Genomic DNA, 19,530 nt, shown 5'->3' with positions numbered 1-19,530 from the left:
ATTTTTAAGTACTAAGTAAACTTATTTATCCTTATTTTAAGTATACAATCCTATAATTTCAGATTAATTGGAATCATACTCATTAAATCTTTTCATCTGAAAAATGACTTAAAATTTAACGATTTTTCAGATAAAACACAAATATAAACTTCAATATAAATTGGATTTACATAAATATTTCAGGAAACATGTAACTCATTATGGCGCACAAGTTTGTTTATGTTACAAAAAGTGGTTTAATTAATGAGAAAAAAAGTTTATTTATAACAGACTTTATTGAATGATTCAAATGAGATGCGTCAGGTGACAATCTCAATGTGAGGTGCGTGAGCTTCAATCTGAGGCAAGAATCGATCTGAGGTACAACATAGATATAGGAGGGGAACTCTTTTCGGCGATCTCTTAACCAAATTTAATGAAGAAAAATAATTTTTTATTTTATTATTAAAGACATGTAATATGGACATGACAACAGAAATAAACGACAAAGAGGTCACGAAGTGGGTTAACGACAACAAGAAGACATATATGAAAGCGGATTTTGACCTTTTTTACAATATTTATGACTATTACTTAGAAGACGTTATGAAGTGCAAGAAAATAGAAGAATATATAGAGTTAGAAGAAAAGCTAATAGGGCTAACACTGTTTCAAAACCAGGAAAGATACCAGTATGCTTTAACAAACCAGAGACGAAAGTGCCTGTAGTGTACTATTTTGTATCTTTATTCCTAATAAAATGGGTGGGAAAAGCTATAAAGAATATAATAGAAGCAATATTATATGTTGAGAGAGTTGTTGCGCTTAAATATGAACAAATCAAAATGCAGAATGCAGAAATTTTGAAAAAAATAAAGAATTGGAAAAAAAACTGGCGGAAAGTAATTTGATAAATGGCTTGATGATCGCAAAATTGGAAAATAGAATTAGAAATTTAGAAGCTGACATGATCGCAAAGGAATGAATTATATTAGAGAAAAGTGAAGCAAATAATATTTTATAAGAAAAAATTAAAGTACTAGAAGTAAAAGAGGAAAAGCCATGTTAAGAGACAGATATGGATTTGGATAACAAGGTGCAGATAAAAAAAAAATGCCCTAACAAAAAGAGGAAATGGGCGTGAGCATAACAAAATAGTCAATGAGATAAAATTGGGAGCGATCAGAGATAATGATAAAGATCGTCTGGAAAAACATTTTGCTGAGAGATCATGTAAGGTTGCTTGTCTAAACCTCTTCAAAATCCTACGATTAGTTTCATCAAAATTTTACTATAGATTTATTATAGTTTCGGCAGAGTTTCGGCAATTTCGGCATTTATAATAAGTTTCAGCAGTTTCGCTTTTCTCCAAAGTTTCGCCAGTTTTTTAATATAACTTTAATATAGTTTCAGCAGAATTTTGCTTTTCGGCAAAACGCCATCTTGCCTAAACTCCTAGGTTTAAGCAAGCAACCTTAAGATCATGTGATATCACATTTTATGATATACCTGCATATTGGAGTGATATGGAAATTTTTGATTATTGAACGCAAATATGGGTTTCGTAGAATATATAAGGACTAAACGATGTTATAAGTACAAGACCTTTAGGTAACGCTGCGCTTTAGCAATGATTATGAAAAGATATACAAGAACTGTACTTTTTTCCTGAGGATGTTTGACTCGTATTTGTCGTATGGACAGATTAAAGACAAGTTTCATTGCAAGCTAGTAAATGATTAGAGAATGATAATCAGTGTGATAATGTGATAGTGATAAAAGATTTTGTGAAAACTTACCGTGCTTTTTTTGGAAAAATTATTAGAGTCAAAGGAATACGATTTATAATTTTGTATTTTAATAAAGAATTGGATTTAATGGATGCGATCAACGAATCTATAAAGTTACACAACATAGTACATGGATTATGGATAAAGAAACAAACTGATTTTATTGACAACAAAGGAGAACTGCAAGAACATATTGGAAGATTGAATTGTCAGAATAAAGCCTCAAAATCAAACGTTTAAATGGAGTGGGAATAACAAAGTGGGACATCTGATTTCGCTCTGTTGAGAATGCATAAACAATGGAGGTAAATAAAAACAAATAGAGAAAAAGGAAAAGAAAAATAAAAATTAAAAAAACACGTTAAAATAGTTAAAATTGATTTAAAAAATATTAGTTTAGTAAATAAAACAAAGGATAGCGTATTCAGATTAGTTAGTTTAGAATAGATTAGCATAGCGTTATAGTAGTTTAGTTAATACATAATTTTACTCGAAGTATTATAGTATCATTGGTTGTGTAAAATCATGCCCTGGTTAACTAATTCCTTGGCTTTGATATGAAGAGATTTAATAGCTTTATGTTGTTAAATTTCAATGTATTTTTGTTTTTGAAAATTTATTATGTATTATGATATGGCCTGCCGTAAGCACAAAAAGTATATACAAAAGTTATTATCTGAATATACAAAAGTTATTATTTGAATATACAAAAGTAATCATTTGAATATACAAAAATGTATATTCAAATAACAACTTTTGTATATTCACATGTATTAAAGTGGTCATTTGAATATACAAAAGTTGTTATCTGAATATACAAAAGTTATCATTTGAATATACAAAATTCAATATGCTATCAATTTGGCCAAATCTAGAATTAAAAAAAAATTACTGCTTAATTTGAAAATCTACTATATATTCAAATGATAACTTTTGTACATTCAAATGATAACTTTTGTATATTTAAATGATAACTTTTGTATATTCATATGTCAACTTTTGTATATTCAAATATTAACTTTATGTTATATATTCAAATGATAATTTTTGTGTATTCAAATGATAACTTTTGTATATTCAAATAACCACTTTTGTATATTCAAATGACTACTTTTATACATGTGAATATACAAAAGTGGTTATTTGAATATACAAAAGTTAATATCTGAATATACATTTTTGTATATTCAAATGATAACTTTTGTATATACTTTTTGTGCTTACGGCAGGCCATATTATGATGCGTTATAATTACTAATAAAGTCAATAAAATACGTTTATCAAAAAAAAAAAAAAAAAAAGAATATAGATATAGATATGATCAGCCTTATTCAGTTCCCCTATTTGGTTTAGGATCAGCTTATTAAAAAAAAGCTGAACTGAACCAAAACCGAACTGAAAATTTTGGATTAAATTTTTTAGAACTGAAACTGAATTTTCAGTTCGGATTCAGCTTTGTTTTCGATTGAACTGGGACTGTTCAGAGCTTTACTAGATGTATCTAATTTTTGATCAGTTAAACTTAAAATTTTATTGCAAAAGATATTTAAAAAAAAAATTTTTGCAAATTTATTTATTTAAAATAATCTTATTTAATGAAATTTTATTTGCAAATATTAAAATTTAAGTCACACATTTACAATTTTAGAGAAAAAAATTACCATATTTATTTTTATTGAAGTGATACAAATAAAAGAAACAATAATAATAAATAAATAAGATAAGTAAATTACAATGATCAAGGAGATAAATGTTAATAAAAAAAAAAAAAGAAATAACAATGGAGTAATGAAAAGTAATAGAAGATGACATGATGAGAGATGAAAAGAAGTGATGGGAGACAAAAAGAAGGGAGATGAAAAGGAGTGATGGGAGGCGAAAAGAAGTGATTGGAAAATGCAAGTAACGCCAATTTACTTTAATCAGAAATAGTTACAAGACATTTCACTGAAAGAACATTCTACCAAAAAATAGGGGCATTATGAATAAAGATTATTTTTCAGCTCTGTAAAATGTTCTGATACCACCAGAATCAGGAATATGATATAATTAATTAAAGAAGTGGGAATCCAAATTTATAAAAAATACCATGCATTTTTTGTTCATATTTATTATTTATATTATCATTAATTTTAAAAATCATTAATTTTAAAAATCATTAATTTTAAGAATTATTAAATTTTAAAAACATCAATAATAAAAATATTAATTTTTAGGAAATAAAAACATTAATTTTCGCGAAGTATATTAACTTTTAAGAATAAAATTAAAAAAAGTATTAAAATACATTAATAAGATTAAGAAAAAATATGTTAGAATCCTAAATAGCATAATAAATTAAGCAAATTTTTATATACTACTAGCAAACTATTTATTTTATAAAATTCATTAAAATTTATTAAAATTGTAAATTTTAATACAATCAATTTTTTATAAAAAAAAAGATCTCTAATGAAATTCTTTATTAAAAAAAAAATTTCAAGCCAAAATTCTTGATATCCTTATTAGAAAAAACTATTTTCAATAAAATTTTCTATTAAGATTTCTAAATAAGACTCTCCATCACAAAATAAAAAAATTTTCAACAAACAAATCTCTAATAAAATTCTCAATCAAAAAAAATATCCCCTATTAAAGAAAATTTCTAACAAAAATCTCCCGTCAAAAAACACATTTTCCCTATTAAAAAAAATTCAAAAATTCTTGCCTATTAAAAAAAATTAAAAGAATTTAAAAGAATTTCTATATCAAAAAAAAAAACTCCCCTCCTATTAAAAAAAAATCTTACCTATTAAAAAAAAATTCTATAATGAAATTTCTATCAAAAAAAAAAAATTTTCAGCGAAATTATTTATCTTTCAATTAAAGAAAAATTCTTTAATGAAATTCTCTATCAAAAACAATTCCCCTATTAAAAAAAAAATTCTCTAATAAAATTCTCTGTTAAAAATTACTTTCACCTATTAAAAAAAATTCCCAAAAAAAATTCTTTATCAAGGAAAACTCACTCCTATTAAAAAAAAAATTCTTAATGAAATTTTCTCTATCAAAAAAAAAATCTCACTTGTAAAAAAATTTCTAACGAAATTATCTATCAAAAAAAATCTTTCCTATTAAAAAATTTTCCAAAGAATTCTCTATCAAAAAAAATCTCTTAAAAAAAATTGTTCTAACAAATTAGGTATATATCAAAAAAAAAACTTATTAAAAAAAATTCTCCAATGAAATTTCTATCAAATAGAATTTTTTAACGAAATTATCCATCCCTACCAATGAAAAAAAATCCTCTAATGAAATTTTTTATCAAAAAAAATCTTTTTATTAAAAAAAATTCCCAAAGAAATTCAACCAAAAAAGCCTTTGCCTATATTAAAAATAAAATTCTCTACAAAAATTGTTTTATAAAAAAAAAGCCAATAAAAAAAAAATTATTCATGTAAAATTTAAAAAAAAAAATTTTAAAACTAACTAAACTTAAAAAACATGTGATCGACAAAATATCAACCCTATGCTGACAAAGAAACTATTTTTGACAAAGATAAATTATCAAGTGTAGTTGGATTAAATCAAACACAGTTGGACAAAAAATATCAAGCACAGACTGACAAAAATATCAAGTACAGATGGATGAAAACATTAAGCATGAACAGATAAAAATATCAAGCTGTACTGGCCATACAGATAAATATCAAGCATGGACAGATGAACATCAAGCATGAACAAGTAAAATGCCAGGTACAGTGTAACATTTTGTCAATCCATGCTTGATTTTTCACCTGTCCAACTCAGCTTGCCATATGATACTAGGGTAAAAAATTTATGGAAAATGATCGATCACATGTCCCTTTAGGTGATGCCATCCAATAAAATTGCAAATCTGAGTTTATCTTTTTTTGCTCTGAACTTACAACAATTTCCATTTCGTTTTACCAATAGAAAAAATTTATTCATCGCACGTGCGATGTCATTGCTACCCTATCACGTGACTTGTGATTAATTTATTTGTTTATTTATTTATCATAGTGTTACGCAGTAAAATGTTGCGCAGCAATCATATGATATAACTGGACCTGTGATGCCGATCAATGTCGAATATGTTTGACATGTTCGATATGTTGCATATCACAGGTCAAAAGCTGCCAAATCGGGGACCATCTAGGCTATCCTAAAAGGACCTAGATGGTCCCCGATTTTTTTTATTTATTTTTGCAGGGTACCCGATTGGTAACTATAAAATGGCCCCAATCGTGCAGGGTAAGGTTATCAATAGGGTACCTATTCGTTCGCAACTGGATATCAATAGGATTGACCTTATTGTTATCCAGTTTTTTTTTATTTATTTGTTAGATTAACCTATTGTTATCCATTTTTCTTATTTAGTAGCTTACCGATTGATGTCATTTTGGTTAATTATATCAATATATACACATAATTTATTAAAAAGTAATCAATAGGCTATGTCCGATTGTAAAAAAAATTAAAATATAGAATCAATACATGCTTTCGATTGATTCCAAATTGCTACTTAATTTATCAATTTATTATATCAGATTTATATTACACGCAATTAATTAATTTCAATTTATTATATATTATTAGATGTAAAATTACCAGAATATTTGTAATATTAATACTACTAGTCTAAAATATTCTATATGACTAATATATTATGATAGTTAATTAAATTTTATATAAGAATTTTAATAAGAATTTTATTTGACATTATGGATCCCTTCAACCGATTTTGGTTTCTTTCTTGAATGGTGTCCAATATCATCATCATCATCATTTTTTCTATATTTCTTTAACTCCCCGGTTATAATCGATAACATCGATCCTTTGTATCCAGATCTCGTCCATCGAGGTGCGTTTAATGGAGCAGTTTCCTCCCCCAGAGCATACTGAGAATTATTGAAAACTCATTTTCGTCTTCTTTTATCAACTGTTTCCTGATAAAATAATACGTCCAAATAGTTTCTTAAAAACATTCGCAACTAAAAAATACAATCGGATTACCAAAGTAGCTAATATAATGTACAATTTGCGAAAATTATTTACTTACGCAATCGCTTCTCCACTTGATATCTCGTATTACAATACGATTTTCATTTGAATCATTGTCCGAATTAGAGCTCCGAATGGGTCAGGTCAGGTCAGGTTAATTGATAAACCTGACCTGAAATTTTTTTTCAGGTCAGGTCAGGTCAGGTTATATCAGGTTGTCTGTTTGACCTGACCTGACCTGAAACCTGAAAAATTTCAGGACTATTTTTATTAAGTATTGAAAAAAAACGGTACAAAACTTTTTTTTTTTAATATAACATTATGAAAAAAATGTTTTCGCAACGTTATTATTGAAATATCAAAAAAAAAAATGTTACGAAACATTTTTTTAATATAATATTATGAAAAAACGTTTTTGCAACGTTTTTTCTCAAAATATTGCAATTCAATATTTTTATATTAAAATCATAAAAAAGTGAATCCCAATACTGCAATTCACTTTTTTTATATAGAATTAATATAAAAAAAGTGAGTTGCGGTATTGCGATTCACTTTTTTATATTGATTTTGTATAAAAAAAGTGAGTTGCGGTATTGCGATTCACTTTTTTATATAGATTCTATATAAAAAAAGTGAGTTGCGGTATTGCGATTCACTTTTTTATATTGATTTCATATAATAAAAGTGAGTTGCGGTATTGCGATTCACTTTTTTATATAGATTCTATATAAAAAAAGTGAGTTACGGTATTGCAATTCACTTTTTTTATATAGAATTAATATAAAAAAGTAAATCGCAATATCGCAACTCACTTTTATTATATGAAATTAATATAAAAAAGTGAATCGCAATACCGCAACTCACTTTTTTTATATAGAATCTATATAAAAAAGTGAACCGCAATACTGCAACTCACTTTTATTATATAGTAGAATCAATAGTTTCAGGTCAACAGGTCAATCAGGTCAGGTCAATCTTCATACCTGACCTGAATTTTTTTTAAAAATCTCATACCTGACCTGAATTTCAGGTCAGGTCAGGTCAGGTTACCTGAATTTGGCTGACCTGTTCGGAGCTCTAGTCCGAATTAACTTCGGACTCCTCCGGACTATGATATGCATTTTCTAACATGATTGGATTGAGTTCCGATTTCTTTAACTTTGAGACAATTGGATCGTCTAATAGTTGTAAATGTCTGACCATGTTCGTTCGTCTTATTCGTTTCTATTCTCTCAATTTTAATGGCTAATTAGCTAATGTTTCATAAATAAACTCAATTAATATAATATTACCTCGCTTCGGCGTGAATTGCCATGTTTTCTTTTGGTTTCTTCAGTTCGCTCAAATTCGGATTTCTCTTTTTTTAATAAATCTTCTCTCTGATGGCGGTGGCGCTGATGAATCATTTCGTATAGCACGCCTTCACTAACCGGATACGTATTGGTATCTAACACTTTGAATAGAGCGGGAATAATTATTTTCGTTACCAGATCCTTCTGCGACTCGAAAGTTTTATTGATGTCGAGTTGACTGCCTGTAGGCATTCGTTTGATATTCCATTTTACTTCTCGCTAAATATTTATTTGTGTTAGTTTTATGCATTTAAATAAATTCAAAATAAAATAATTACTTACACGCAAGTTATCTTTCGTATCTTTTGGTAATTCTGTTAAACTGTGATAAGTTACTTTCCTGGGAGCAGCTGGACTAGAATCAGTTTCCAATCCGCTAGTTCTCTCTGAACTTGAATTTGACCGAGAATCTGATCGAAAAGTTGATTGTTTTCGTTTTCTTTACTTCTTAGACTTCTTAGATTTGGATTTCTTTTTGCTATTCTTGCTATTTTTTTTTGGTTGGTGGCTTTCATCATCAGAAGAAACGACCTCAGTAGATTTGTTAAAAGCTTTAATGGAAGATGATTTCTTAGACTTCTCGGGCATCTTGGATTTCTTTTTACTTGGTTGATGATCAAATCTGGTGGGTTTGTTCCTAAAATCTTTAATAAATAATGATGATGATGTATCCTGGAGTTTGGCGCTTGATTCTGGTACCTTTGATGTTTGCTCTTTACCGCTCTTATCATCAGAAGAAACAAATTCGGTGGGTTTGTTCCTGGAATCTTTAATAAATAATGATGATGATGTATCCTGGAGTTTGGCGCTCGATTCTGGTACCTTTGATGTTTGCTCTTTACCGCTCTCATCATCAGAAGAAACAAATCCGGTGGGTTTAATAGAAGCTTTAATAAATAATGATGATGTATTCTGGAGTTTAGTATTTAATTCTGATATCTTTGATGTTTGCTCTTTTTTACCACTCTCATTACTATCAGAAGAAACAATTTCAGTGGGTTTGTTTGAAGCTTTAATGGATGATGATGATGTATCCTGGAGTTTGGCGCTCGATTCTGATATCTTTGATGTTTGCTCTTTACCGCTCTCATTACTATCAGAAGAAACAATTTCGGTAGGTATGTTGGAAGCTTTAATGGATGATGATGATGTATCCTGGAGTTTGGCGTTCGATTCTGACATCTTAGTTTGATTATCTTCATCATATTTCCTCAAACATTCTAGCAAATATGTCAGCCGATTGCTTTCACTAGTAGAAATTTTTGAATTTTTTTCTTAAATGAAAAATTGGTAAATAGTTAGTTCGTTAAATAGTTTCATATCGTTAACGAATAGACGATAAAATTGTTGAGATTTCGTTAAATACTCAGATAATTGTTAACAAAACAGACGAAAAAGCGTTAAATAGTTTCATATCGTTAACGAATAGATGATAAAATTGTTGAGATTTCGTTAAATACTCAGATAATTGTTAACAAACAGATGAAAAAGCGTTAAATAGTTTCATATCGTTAACAAATAGACGATAAAATTGTTGAGGTTTCATCATTATACATAAATATGTTACACAGTACAGAATGTAACCGATTGGAATGAAGCTTACCAATTTCGTAGGCATGCTCCAATTCAGGGTAAAACCAAATGGAATGGACCATTCTCCCTTTCATTGGTATGACTTTGGGTGCGACTTTTGGTATTTGATCTGGTACGGCTTCTGCCAGTTCAATGATGTGATCTGGTTCGGCTTCTGCTGGTTCAACGACTTTTAGTATGTGATCTGGTACGGCTTCTGCCAGTTCGATGATGTGATTTGGTTCGGCTTCTGCTGGTTCGACGACTTTTAGTATGTAATCTGGTATGGCTTCTACCTGACCTATCACTTTTATGACTTTGTTCCATAATAAAAGATTATTGTAAAAGAATTATTATTGTACCAAAAATTAACAAACAAGAAAAAGGAAGAATTTTTTTTTTTAAGAAAAAATGGCCTTTTTATGTCTATTTTTTTGATCAGTTTTTCTTTTGATTAATTTAATTACTCCAGATATACTATTAAGCTAACTTATACTATTAAACTATTTAACTTATACTATTAAACTATTTTCTAAACAAATCGAGTGATATAATCTAATACTATTAAACTTTGCTTAATTTTGAATAAATCGGAATAATTAATCTAATACTATACTAAATTTACTTAATTAATATGAATTTTATACCGATTGATTAACGTAACAGCGAACTTTCAGTATTAAGAAAAATTATTGAGTCAATTCCGATATAACGCGTACCGATTCTATCTTGAATAATAAGTTATAATCTGATATATTGCAATTGATAATAATATGCCACCAAAACCTGCAATCAAACCCAGAAAAAAAGTCTCGTGTCATTGTGATGAATGTAACGGAAAATTAGTTGATCCAAGAACAAAAGTAAAACACGAGGCTGAATATGAGCAAATGAATCGTTCATCAAGATCTACAAAGGTCAGTAAATCAGTATCAAAGCGAGTTCAAATAGACAATAATGATGATGAAACTTCAAACGCATCCTCAAGTTCATCGGGTTTATTAAGTTCATCAACATCCGAATCGCAAGAACCAATTCACATCCCGACTAAATGAGAAAGAAAAGAGAAATTTAAAGCAGTAGAATCGGCTGTTAATGATGTATTGATTGATGAACTTGATAACAAAGATACTGGCTTCAGCTCACCGATTGATGATGACCAAAGTGAAGACTTGAATGATGAAACTTCTGCTGATGATGAATGATTCGCTGCTCCTGAATTAGAGGATTTTGGCGATAATGAAAATTTCATGTGTGCTGATTCAGATGTAGAATTTTCTGAATCTTGGATACTTATATGGATATTTAAGTATCAATCAAGATTCCGTCATTCCGAGGTTTCCATATCTTCCTTGATTGGATTCTTTAGCCAAGTATTGAAAGATGCTGATTCAAAAAGATTTGCTAATTTCCCATCCTCATCCTATTCTGCAAAGAAATTGCTACGCATTGACAAGGCAACAAAAACATATGCTGTGTGCCCAAAATGTAACAATCTGTATAAAATTGGGGAAATTTTAGGACAAAATGAATAAGTAACGGAAGCGTCACCACTCACCAGGACTCAAGTGTAGTCGAGTTGAGTTTCCTAAACATCTGATGAAAAAGTATAGGGAGGTTTGCGGAGAGGAATTGCTAAAGAACGTTCCAGTAAATAATGGTTATATAAAGCGTCCTCGCATAGTATTCCCTATGTCAGATTTAAAAACACAAATTTTTACTATGTATCAACGTCCTAATTTCGAACAAAATTTAGCAAAATGGGCAAATCGGCATGTTAACGGAGATATATTAGCAGACATTTATGATGGAGAGGTTTGGAAAACATTCAAGTCAGATGATACCCTATTTTTTACGCCCGAACTCGCTGATTCCAATCTAGGAATAATGATTAACCTCGATTGGTTTCAACCTTTCGATCGAACAATATATAGTACGGGTGTGATTTATGGGGTAATATGCAATCTTCCTCGTGAAATACGATTTAGACAGGAGAATATGCTAATCCTAGGACTACTTCCAGGACCGCACGAAGTACATGCAGATAACATAAATCATTTTTTATTGCCAATTGTTACGGAATTACTCGAATTTTGGACAGGAGTCATTATAAAAACGCCAAATAATTCAACTGGCAAAACAGTACAAATGGCAATTATCTGTTGCAGTAGCGATATTCCTGCTGCAAGAAAATTATGTGGCCATATATCAGCGTTGGCAGCTTGTCATCGGTGCTACAAATGAGCTAACAATGGTAATTTTGGTAATTTCGATGATATGACTGATTGGTTTAAACCAAGGGATTTAGAAGATTTCCGACAAAATGCTATTGCATGGCATAATTGCAAAACAAAAGATGAAAGAAATCAGCATGTTTCAAATACACTAGTCAAAAAAGGACAATTCGCCTAAATTTGACCAGGTTGAATATAGGTCGAATAATGGTCTAACCTGTGTCAAATTGAGGTCGAATTTTTGGGCGCATTTAGGATGCCAATCGTCCCAAATTCGGACTAATTATTCGACCATTATTTAGGTTTAAATTGACCAATATTCGACCTTAAAACTTTAAGCCGAATTATGGTCTAATAACAACCCATTTATTTATGAATTTATTTTGATTTTTTTTATCAAATTTATTAAATAAATGTATTTATTAATGCTTAAATACTTTATAATTATATTATTATTATTGCATCTATCTAATTTACAAAAAATATTGTTAATTCAAATACAATTCCACAATTACATGATTCATGTATTCGTATATACGAATCTTTGATTGTTCTTTAGCAATCCACCCGAACCTATAAAAAAAAGAGAAGAACGGTTAGTAACCGTTCATAATATTAAAAAAATAAGAAAAAAAACCAAGATTCGTACTTACTTACGAATCTTTGGTTTTTTCCGTTCTTCAGAAGACACCCGAGACACCCGAGACCTAAAAAGAAAAGAAAAGAACGGTTATTAGTAACCGTTCATAATAATATTAAAAAAAAAATCAAAAAAATAAACCAAGATTCGTACTTACGAATCTTGGTTCTTCTTTTCCCGAAGGTCGAAAGCCCATTCCACCCGATCCTAAAAAAAAGAAAGAACGGTTATTAGTAACCGTTCATTAATATTGAAAAAAAAAATCAAAAAAAAATAAACCAAGATTCGTACTTACGAATCTTGGTTTTTCCACACAAAAGCCCGCCCGAACCTATAAAAAAAAGAAAGGAACGGTTATTAGTAACCGTTCGTAATATTAAAAAAAAAAATTAAAAAAAATAAACCAAGATTCGTACTTACAAATCTTGGTTCTTCTTTTCCCGAAGGTCAGAAGCCCACTCCACCCGATCCTAAAAAAAAGAAAGAACGGTTATTAGTAACCGTTCATTAATATTGAAAAAAAAAATCAAAAAAAAATAAACCAAGATTCGTACTTACGAATCTTGGTTTTGGTTTTTCCACACAAAAGCCCGCCCGAACCTATAAAAAAAAGAAAGGAACGGTTATTAGTAACCGTTCGTAATATTAAAAAAAAAAATTAAAAAAAATAAACCAAGATTCGTACTTACGAATCTTGGTTCTTCTTTTCCCGAAGGTCGGAAGCCCACTCCACCCGATCCTAAAAAAAAAGAACGGTTATTAGTAACCGTTCATTAATATTAAAAAAAAAAAAATTAAAAAAATTAAACCAAGATTCATACTTACGAATCTTGGTTTTTCCACACAAAAGCCCGCCCGAACCTATAAAAAAGAAAGGAACGGTTAGTAAACCGTTCCAAAATGATAAAAAAAAATAAAAATAAAAAATATATAAAGATTCGTACTGTACTTACGAATCTTTATCTTTGGGTTTTCATTCTTCGGAAGCCCACCTGAACCTAAAAAAAAAGAAAGAATGGTTAGTAACCCATTCGTAATAATAATAAATAAAAACAAAAATTAAAGATTCGTACTTACGAATCTTTGGGTTTTCGTTCTTCGGAAGCCCACCGATCCTAAAAAAAAGAAAAGAACGGTTATTAGTAAACCGTTCATATATTAAAAAAAAAACAAAAAAATTAAACCAAGATTCGTACTTACTTATGAATCTTGGTTTCTTGGTTTTCTGTTCTTCGGAAGCCCACCCGATCCTAAAAAATAGAAAAGAACGGTTATTAGTAACCGTTCATAATATTTTCATAATATTTTTTTAAAAAATAAAAAAAAAATCCAAGATTCTTACGAATCTTTGGAATTTTCCCGTTCTTCGGAACACGGAAGCCCACCCGAACGGCTGAACCTAAAAAAAAAGTAAAAAAAGAACGGTTAGTAACCGTTCATATTAAATTAAAAAAAAAATAATAAACCAAGTTTCGTACTTACGAAACTTGGTTTTTCCATACTTCGGAAGCCCACCCGAACGGCCGAATCTAAAAAAAGTAATAAAAGAACGGTTAGTAACCGTTCATACTAAATTAAAAAAAAATAAATAAATAAACCAAGTTTCGTACTTACGAAACTTGGTTTTTCCATACTTCGGAAGCCCACCCGAGCCTTTTAAATGGGCGTTTTGAATCTAAAAAAGAAAAAAATGAAAATGTTAGTGAAACGTTTTGTTAAAAAAAGTAAAAATTCGAAGGTATATGTATACCTTCGAAGGAGATAAGTGACGAAAGGAAAGGGGAAAGGGTAAGGAAGGGAAAAGCGAAGGAAGGGAAAGGAGAACGAAGGGAGGGAAAGGGGAAGAAGAGAAACTGGAACGAAGGAAAAGGGGAACGAAGGAAGGGAAAGGGCGAGGAGGGAAGGAAGAAAATTAAAAAGTTTAAAAAAGGATCATCCTTTTTTAAACTTTTATTTTAATACGCGTATCGCGTAATGCATAACGTTTGATTAACATAATTCAACTAGGTTGAATATATGTCTAATCGTAGATCTTTACTAATTGAAGTCGAATTTTATTAATTCTAGTCGAATATAGGCCAAATTGTATTAAGGCCGAATATTCCTTTTTCGACTAGTGATAATCTTGTTAGGTGGACAGAATCGTTAAGATTACCCTACTTCAATCCAATCAGACATTGCGTCGTAGACCCAATGCATAATTTATTTCTCGGAATTGCCAGCTGGATTGTAAAACGTTTATGGATTGATGGAGGAAAAATATCTAAGGACGATCTTAAAATTATGGAAAAATGAGTGGAAGCTATTAAACTGCCAGCCAACATGGGTCGAATTCCAAATAAAATATCGATAGGGGAAGGTTTTTCTGGATTCACTGCTGATCAGTGGAAAACCTTCATTTTGGTGTATTCAACACCAATAATGTGGGATTTGCTATCAGTGAATGATCGTGAAATTTTAGGAAATTTCGTAAGAGCCTGTTCCTTGCACTGGTCAAAATCAATTCTATCGGGTACATATCGGGCACCTATATATCGGTGGCTAATCGGATAAATATCGGGTATTTTTACATATCGGGTACCCGATAGTTAAGCTATTAGTCACTGATATTGTATATCGGGCATTGATCTATCTTACACATATCAGGTACCCGATATGTAAATTTTAATACGTAAGATTTTTATTTTGTACAACGTACTGTATTATATATAATCCGTTTCAACTAAAATTTTTTATTTAAATTCATTTTTTAGATAATTTTTATAAATAATTTTCTAAGAAATTTTAAAAGTCCATTTGAATAATATTTAATAGGGATTTTATTTAAGAAACTTTTAGATAGATTTTTTTGAGAAATTTTTTAAGAGTCCGTTTGGAAAAATTATTTTTTTAACTAAGAGGATCATTTAGAGCATTTTTGATAGAGAATTTTCTAAAGATTTGTTTGGAGAGATTATTTTTGAGAATTTTTTAACTAAAGGGACCGTTTGGAACATTTTTTGATAGAGAATTTTCTAAGAATTTGTTTGGGAAATGGTTTTTTGAGAATTTTTTAACTAAAAGGATCATTTGGGCATTTTTTGATTGAGAATTTTCTAAGAGTTCGTTTAGGGAAATTATTTTTTGAATTTTTTAATTAAGGGGATCGCTTAGGACATTTTTGATAGAGAATTTTCTAATGATTCGTTTGGAGAGATTGTTTTTGAGAATTTTTTAATTAAAGGGAACGTTTGGAACATTTTTGATAGAGAATTTTCTAAGAATTTGTTTGGGAAATAGGTTTTCAAGAATTTTTTAACTAAAAGGATCATTTAGGGCATTTTTTGATTGAGAATTTTCTAAGAGTTTGTTCAGGGAAATTATTTTTTGAATTTTTTAATTAAGGGGATCGTTTAGGGCATTTTTTGATTGAGAATTTTCTAAGAGTTCGTTTAGGGAAATTATTTTTTGAATTTTTTAATTAAGGGGATCGTTTAGGGCATTTTTTGATTGAGAATTTTCTGAGTTCGTTTAGGGAAATTATTTTTTGAATTTTTTAATTAAGGGGATCGTTTAGGGCATTTTTTGATTGAGAATTTTCTAAGAGTTCATTTAGGGAGATTATTTTTGAGAATTTTTTAACCAAAGGGACCATTGGAACATTTTTTGATAGAGAATTTTTTTGATAGAGAATTTTCTAAGAGTTTGTTTGGAAAAATTATTTTTTGAGAATTTTTTAACTGAAGGTATTATTTGATAGAGAAATTTCTAAAAGTTCATTTAGAGAAAATTATTTTTTGTATTTTTTAATTAAAGGGATCGCTTAGGGCATTTTTGATAAAGAATTTTCTAATGATTCATTTGGAGAGATTGTTTTTGAGAATTTTGTAACTAAAGGGAATGTTTGGAACATTTTTGATAGAGAATTTTCTAAGAATTCGTTTAGAAAATGGTTTTTCGAGAATTTTTTAACTAAAAGGATTATTTAGGGCATTTTTTGATTGAGAATTTTCTAAGAGTTCGTTTAGGGAAATTATTTTTTGAATTTTTTAATTAAGGAGATCGTTTAGGGCATTTTTTGATTGAGAATTTTCTAAGGATTCATTTGGAGAGATTATTTTTGAAAATTTTTTAACCAAGAGATCGTTTGGAACATTTTTTGATAGAGAATTTTCTAAGAGTTTGTTTGGGAAATGGTTTTTTGAGAATTTTTTAACTTAAAGGATCATTTAGAGCATTTTTGATTGAGAATTTTCTAAGAGTTCGTTTAGGGAGATTATTTTTTGTATTTTTTAATTAAGGGGATCGCTTAGGGCATTTTTGATAGAGAATTTTCTAATGATTCGTTTGGAGAGATTGTTTTTGAGAATTTTTTAACTAAAGGGAACACTTGGAACATTTTTGATAGAGAATTTTCTAAGAATTTGTTTGGGAAATGGTTTTTCGAGAATTTTTTAACTAAAAGGATCATTTAGGGCATTTTTGATAGAGAATTTTCTAAGAGTTCGTTTGGGGAAATTATTTTTTGTATTTTTTAATTAAGGGGATCACTTAGGGCATTTTTGATAGAGAATTTTCTAATGATTCGTTTGAAGAGATTGTTTTTGAGAATTTTTTAACTAAAGGGAACGTTTGGAACATTTTTGATAGAGAATTTTCTAAGAATTTGTTTGGGAAATGGTTTTTTGAGAATTTTTTAACTAAAAGGATCATTTAGGGCATTTTTGATTGAGAATTTTCTAAGAGTTCGTTTAGGGAAATTATTTTTTGTATTTTTTAATTAAGGGGATCGCTTAGGGCATTTTTGATAGAGAATTTTCTAATGATTCGTTTGGAGAGATTGTTTTTGAGAATTTTTTAACTAAAGGGAACGTTTGGAACATTTTTGATAGAGAATTTTCTAAGAATTTGTTTGGGAAATGGTTTTTCGAGAATTTTTTAACTAAAAGGATCATTTAGGGCATTTTAGATAGAGAATTTTCTAATGATTCGTTTGAAGAGATTGTTTTTGAGAATTTTTTAACTAAAGGGAACGTTTGGAACATTTTTGATAGAGAATTTTCTAAGAATTTGTTTGGGAAATGGTTTTTTGAGAATTTTTTAACTAAAAGGATCATTTAGGGCATTTTTGATAGAGAATTTTCTAAGAGTTCGTTTGGGGAAATTATTTTTTGTATTTTTTAATTAAGGGGATCACTTAAGGCATTTTTGATAGAGAATTTTCTAATGATTCGTTTGAAGAGATTGTTTTTGAGAATTTTTTAACTAAAGGGAACGTTTGGAACATTTTTGATAGAGAATTTTCTAAGAATTTGTTTGGGAAATGGTTTTTTGAGAATTTTTTAATTAAAAGGATCATTTAGGGCATTTTTGATTGAGAATTTTCTAAGAGTTCGTTTAGGGAAATTATTTTTTGTATTTTTTAATTAAGGGGATCGCTTAGGGCATTTTTGATAGAGAATTTTCTAATGATTCGTTTGGAGAGATTGTTTTTGAGAATTTTTTAACTAAAGGGAACGTTTGGAACATTTTTGATAGAGAATTTTCTAAGAATTTGTTTGGGAAATGGTTTTTCGAGAATTTTTTAACTAAAAGGATCATTTAGGGCATTTTTGATAGAGAATTTTCTAAGAGTTCGTTGAGATCCCCCAATTCCCTCTGTCATCAATTTACAGAGTTGCCACATTGAAAGGGCATTCTCATGGTCGAACGAACGAATGAACAAACGAATGAACAAATAAATGAACAAGCGAATAATCAACAGCATAATTAACAAACAACATAATCAACGAACAACATACAACAACATTCTTGGTTCATAACATAAATAGCGTTAGTAATATAAAACGTTGAACGATATAAAATAAAATTAACTTCTCTAAATTTTCCCAAATTATATCCACTTTTATCTTTAATTTCAAAATTCGATAGCTCTCGCTACGAATTATTACTTTTCAAAAACATATATTTAATTCATCTTAAAATTTTCATTTATTTAATTAAAATTAATTAAGCGAACATTAATTAAAGTTTAGGGCGAACCTATTACCTTTAATTAACATTAAACTTTACTAACACATAATTAAATGAAACTTATATTTTTATTGAGTTCTGTGGATGAGAACTGTGGAATTACTTTGAATTCCGTTCTCTATTTATACAAATTTTATGCTACTTTCTATTCTATCTATATACTATCTTTTATATTCTTTTTACATATTATCTTTGAACTATCTTTCTAATATGCTATCTATATTTTAAATACGCTATCTTTTAATATGTTATCTTTTATATATTCTTTTTAATATATTATCTTTTTATATATGTTCTTTTTAATATATTATCTTTTTATATATGTTCTTTTTAATATATTATCTTTTTATATATGTTCTTTTTAATATATTATCTTTTACGTTCCATCTTTATACTATCTTTTTATATTATCTTTTATATTATTTTATGTTCTTTAATCTTTCTGACATTATTTTATATGTTCTTTTAACTTGCTTTATGTGTTTTGCTTATAACCTATCTTTTGTGGCTTATAATTATTCTTTCTTATCGTTCTTATTGTTAAAGATTGCTAAGCCCCAATTGATCGACTCTATTTATCCTATTGGTTCTTTGTCAATCATTTGATAAATATTACATTATGTAGATCATTACTCTTCCTAAATGTTTATCCTTTTCGGCTAATTATTTATCCATCTACGCCAATTCATAATTAATTTGTTCGTTCTTAACATTTGGCAATTACGTTTGGTAGTTGAATTTTATCATCTTTTCGTGCTTGATATTCGACCATTTACATTATCCCCCCTTCGCTATTTGTGACCTCACAAATAACTTTAATAGAATCGAACTCGTGTCTTATCCATAATAATTTTAATCGAATCGAACTCGGGTCTTAGGGAGCTTACACATATTATGTAATTATTATAGGGGGGGAGGGGGTAGTTAAAATTTTACGTTACACTTAT

At 28.9% G+C, this 19,530-nt stretch overlaps 5 protein-coding genes across 8 annotated transcripts; 2 read left to right on the top strand and 3 right to left on the bottom strand.

Annotated features, from left to right (window-relative positions):
* Positions 1–7,850: 7,850 nt before the first annotated feature.
* Positions 7,851–10,024, bottom strand: OCT59_026649 (uncharacterized protein; the record flags this gene model as incomplete). The annotated part of the gene is made up of 6 exons (XM_066143314.1): positions 7,851–7,997; positions 8,066–8,344; positions 8,408–8,516; positions 8,571–9,399; positions 9,729–9,914; positions 9,994–10,024. The coding sequence occupies 6 exons, from the start codon at positions 10,022–10,024 to the stop codon at positions 7,851–7,853; spliced, it is 1,581 nt and encodes a 526-aa protein (XP_065992845.1).
* Positions 10,025–10,470: 446 nt separating this feature from the next.
* On the top strand, positions 10,471–10,902 carry OCT59_026648 (uncharacterized protein; the record flags this gene model as incomplete). The annotated part of the gene is made up of 2 exons (XM_066143313.1): positions 10,471–10,693; positions 10,775–10,902. 2 exons carry the CDS (start codon positions 10,471–10,473, stop codon positions 10,900–10,902), a joined length of 351 nt encoding a protein of 116 aa, XP_065992844.1.
* OCT59_026647 (uncharacterized protein) lies at positions 10,734–10,949 on the bottom strand (the record flags this gene model as incomplete). Its single annotated transcript, XM_066143312.1, has 1 exon — positions 10,734–10,949. One exon carries the CDS (start codon positions 10,947–10,949, stop codon positions 10,734–10,736), a length of 216 nt encoding a protein of 71 aa, XP_065992843.1.
* Positions 10,948–11,232, top strand: OCT59_026646 (uncharacterized protein; the record flags this gene model as incomplete). The annotated part of the gene is made up of 1 exon (XM_066143311.1): positions 10,948–11,232. The coding sequence occupies one exon, from the start codon at positions 10,948–10,950 to the stop codon at positions 11,230–11,232; it is 285 nt and encodes a 94-aa protein (XP_065992842.1).
* A 1,163-nt stretch (positions 11,233–12,395) lies between these two features.
* OCT59_026645 (uncharacterized protein) lies at positions 12,396–14,203 on the bottom strand (the record flags this gene model as incomplete). Of its 4 annotated transcripts, XM_066143309.1 has the most annotated exons (15): positions 12,396–12,399; positions 12,499–12,504; positions 12,585–12,638; positions 12,725–12,778; positions 12,867–12,902; positions 12,992–13,041; positions 13,130–13,171; positions 13,261–13,310; positions 13,397–13,432; positions 13,525–13,569; positions 13,645–13,686; positions 13,772–13,821; positions 13,914–13,970; positions 14,054–14,100; positions 14,186–14,203. In XM_066143309.1, 15 exons carry the CDS (start codon positions 14,201–14,203, stop codon positions 12,396–12,398), a joined length of 591 nt encoding a protein of 196 aa, XP_065992840.1. The 4 variants fall into 4 exon arrangements, with proteins under 4 accessions (XP_065992840.1, XP_065992839.1, XP_065992841.1 ...); XM_066143308.1 differs by lacking the exon at positions 14,186–14,203 and having other exon boundaries at positions 13,649–13,686; positions 14,054–14,071; XM_066143310.1 differs by lacking the exons at positions 12,396–12,399; positions 14,186–14,203 and having other exon boundaries at positions 12,452–12,504; positions 12,589–12,638; positions 13,649–13,686; positions 14,054–14,071.
* Between the last annotated feature and the right edge of the window lie 5,327 nt (positions 14,204–19,530).

The sequence above is a fragment of the Rhizophagus irregularis genome, chromosome 6, assembly GCF_026210795.1.
Source record: "Rhizophagus irregularis chromosome 6, complete sequence".
NCBI lineage: Eukaryota > Fungi > Glomeromycota > Glomeromycetes > Glomerales > Glomeraceae > Rhizophagus > Rhizophagus irregularis.
This window is presented reverse-complemented; position numbering and strand designations above follow the sequence as displayed.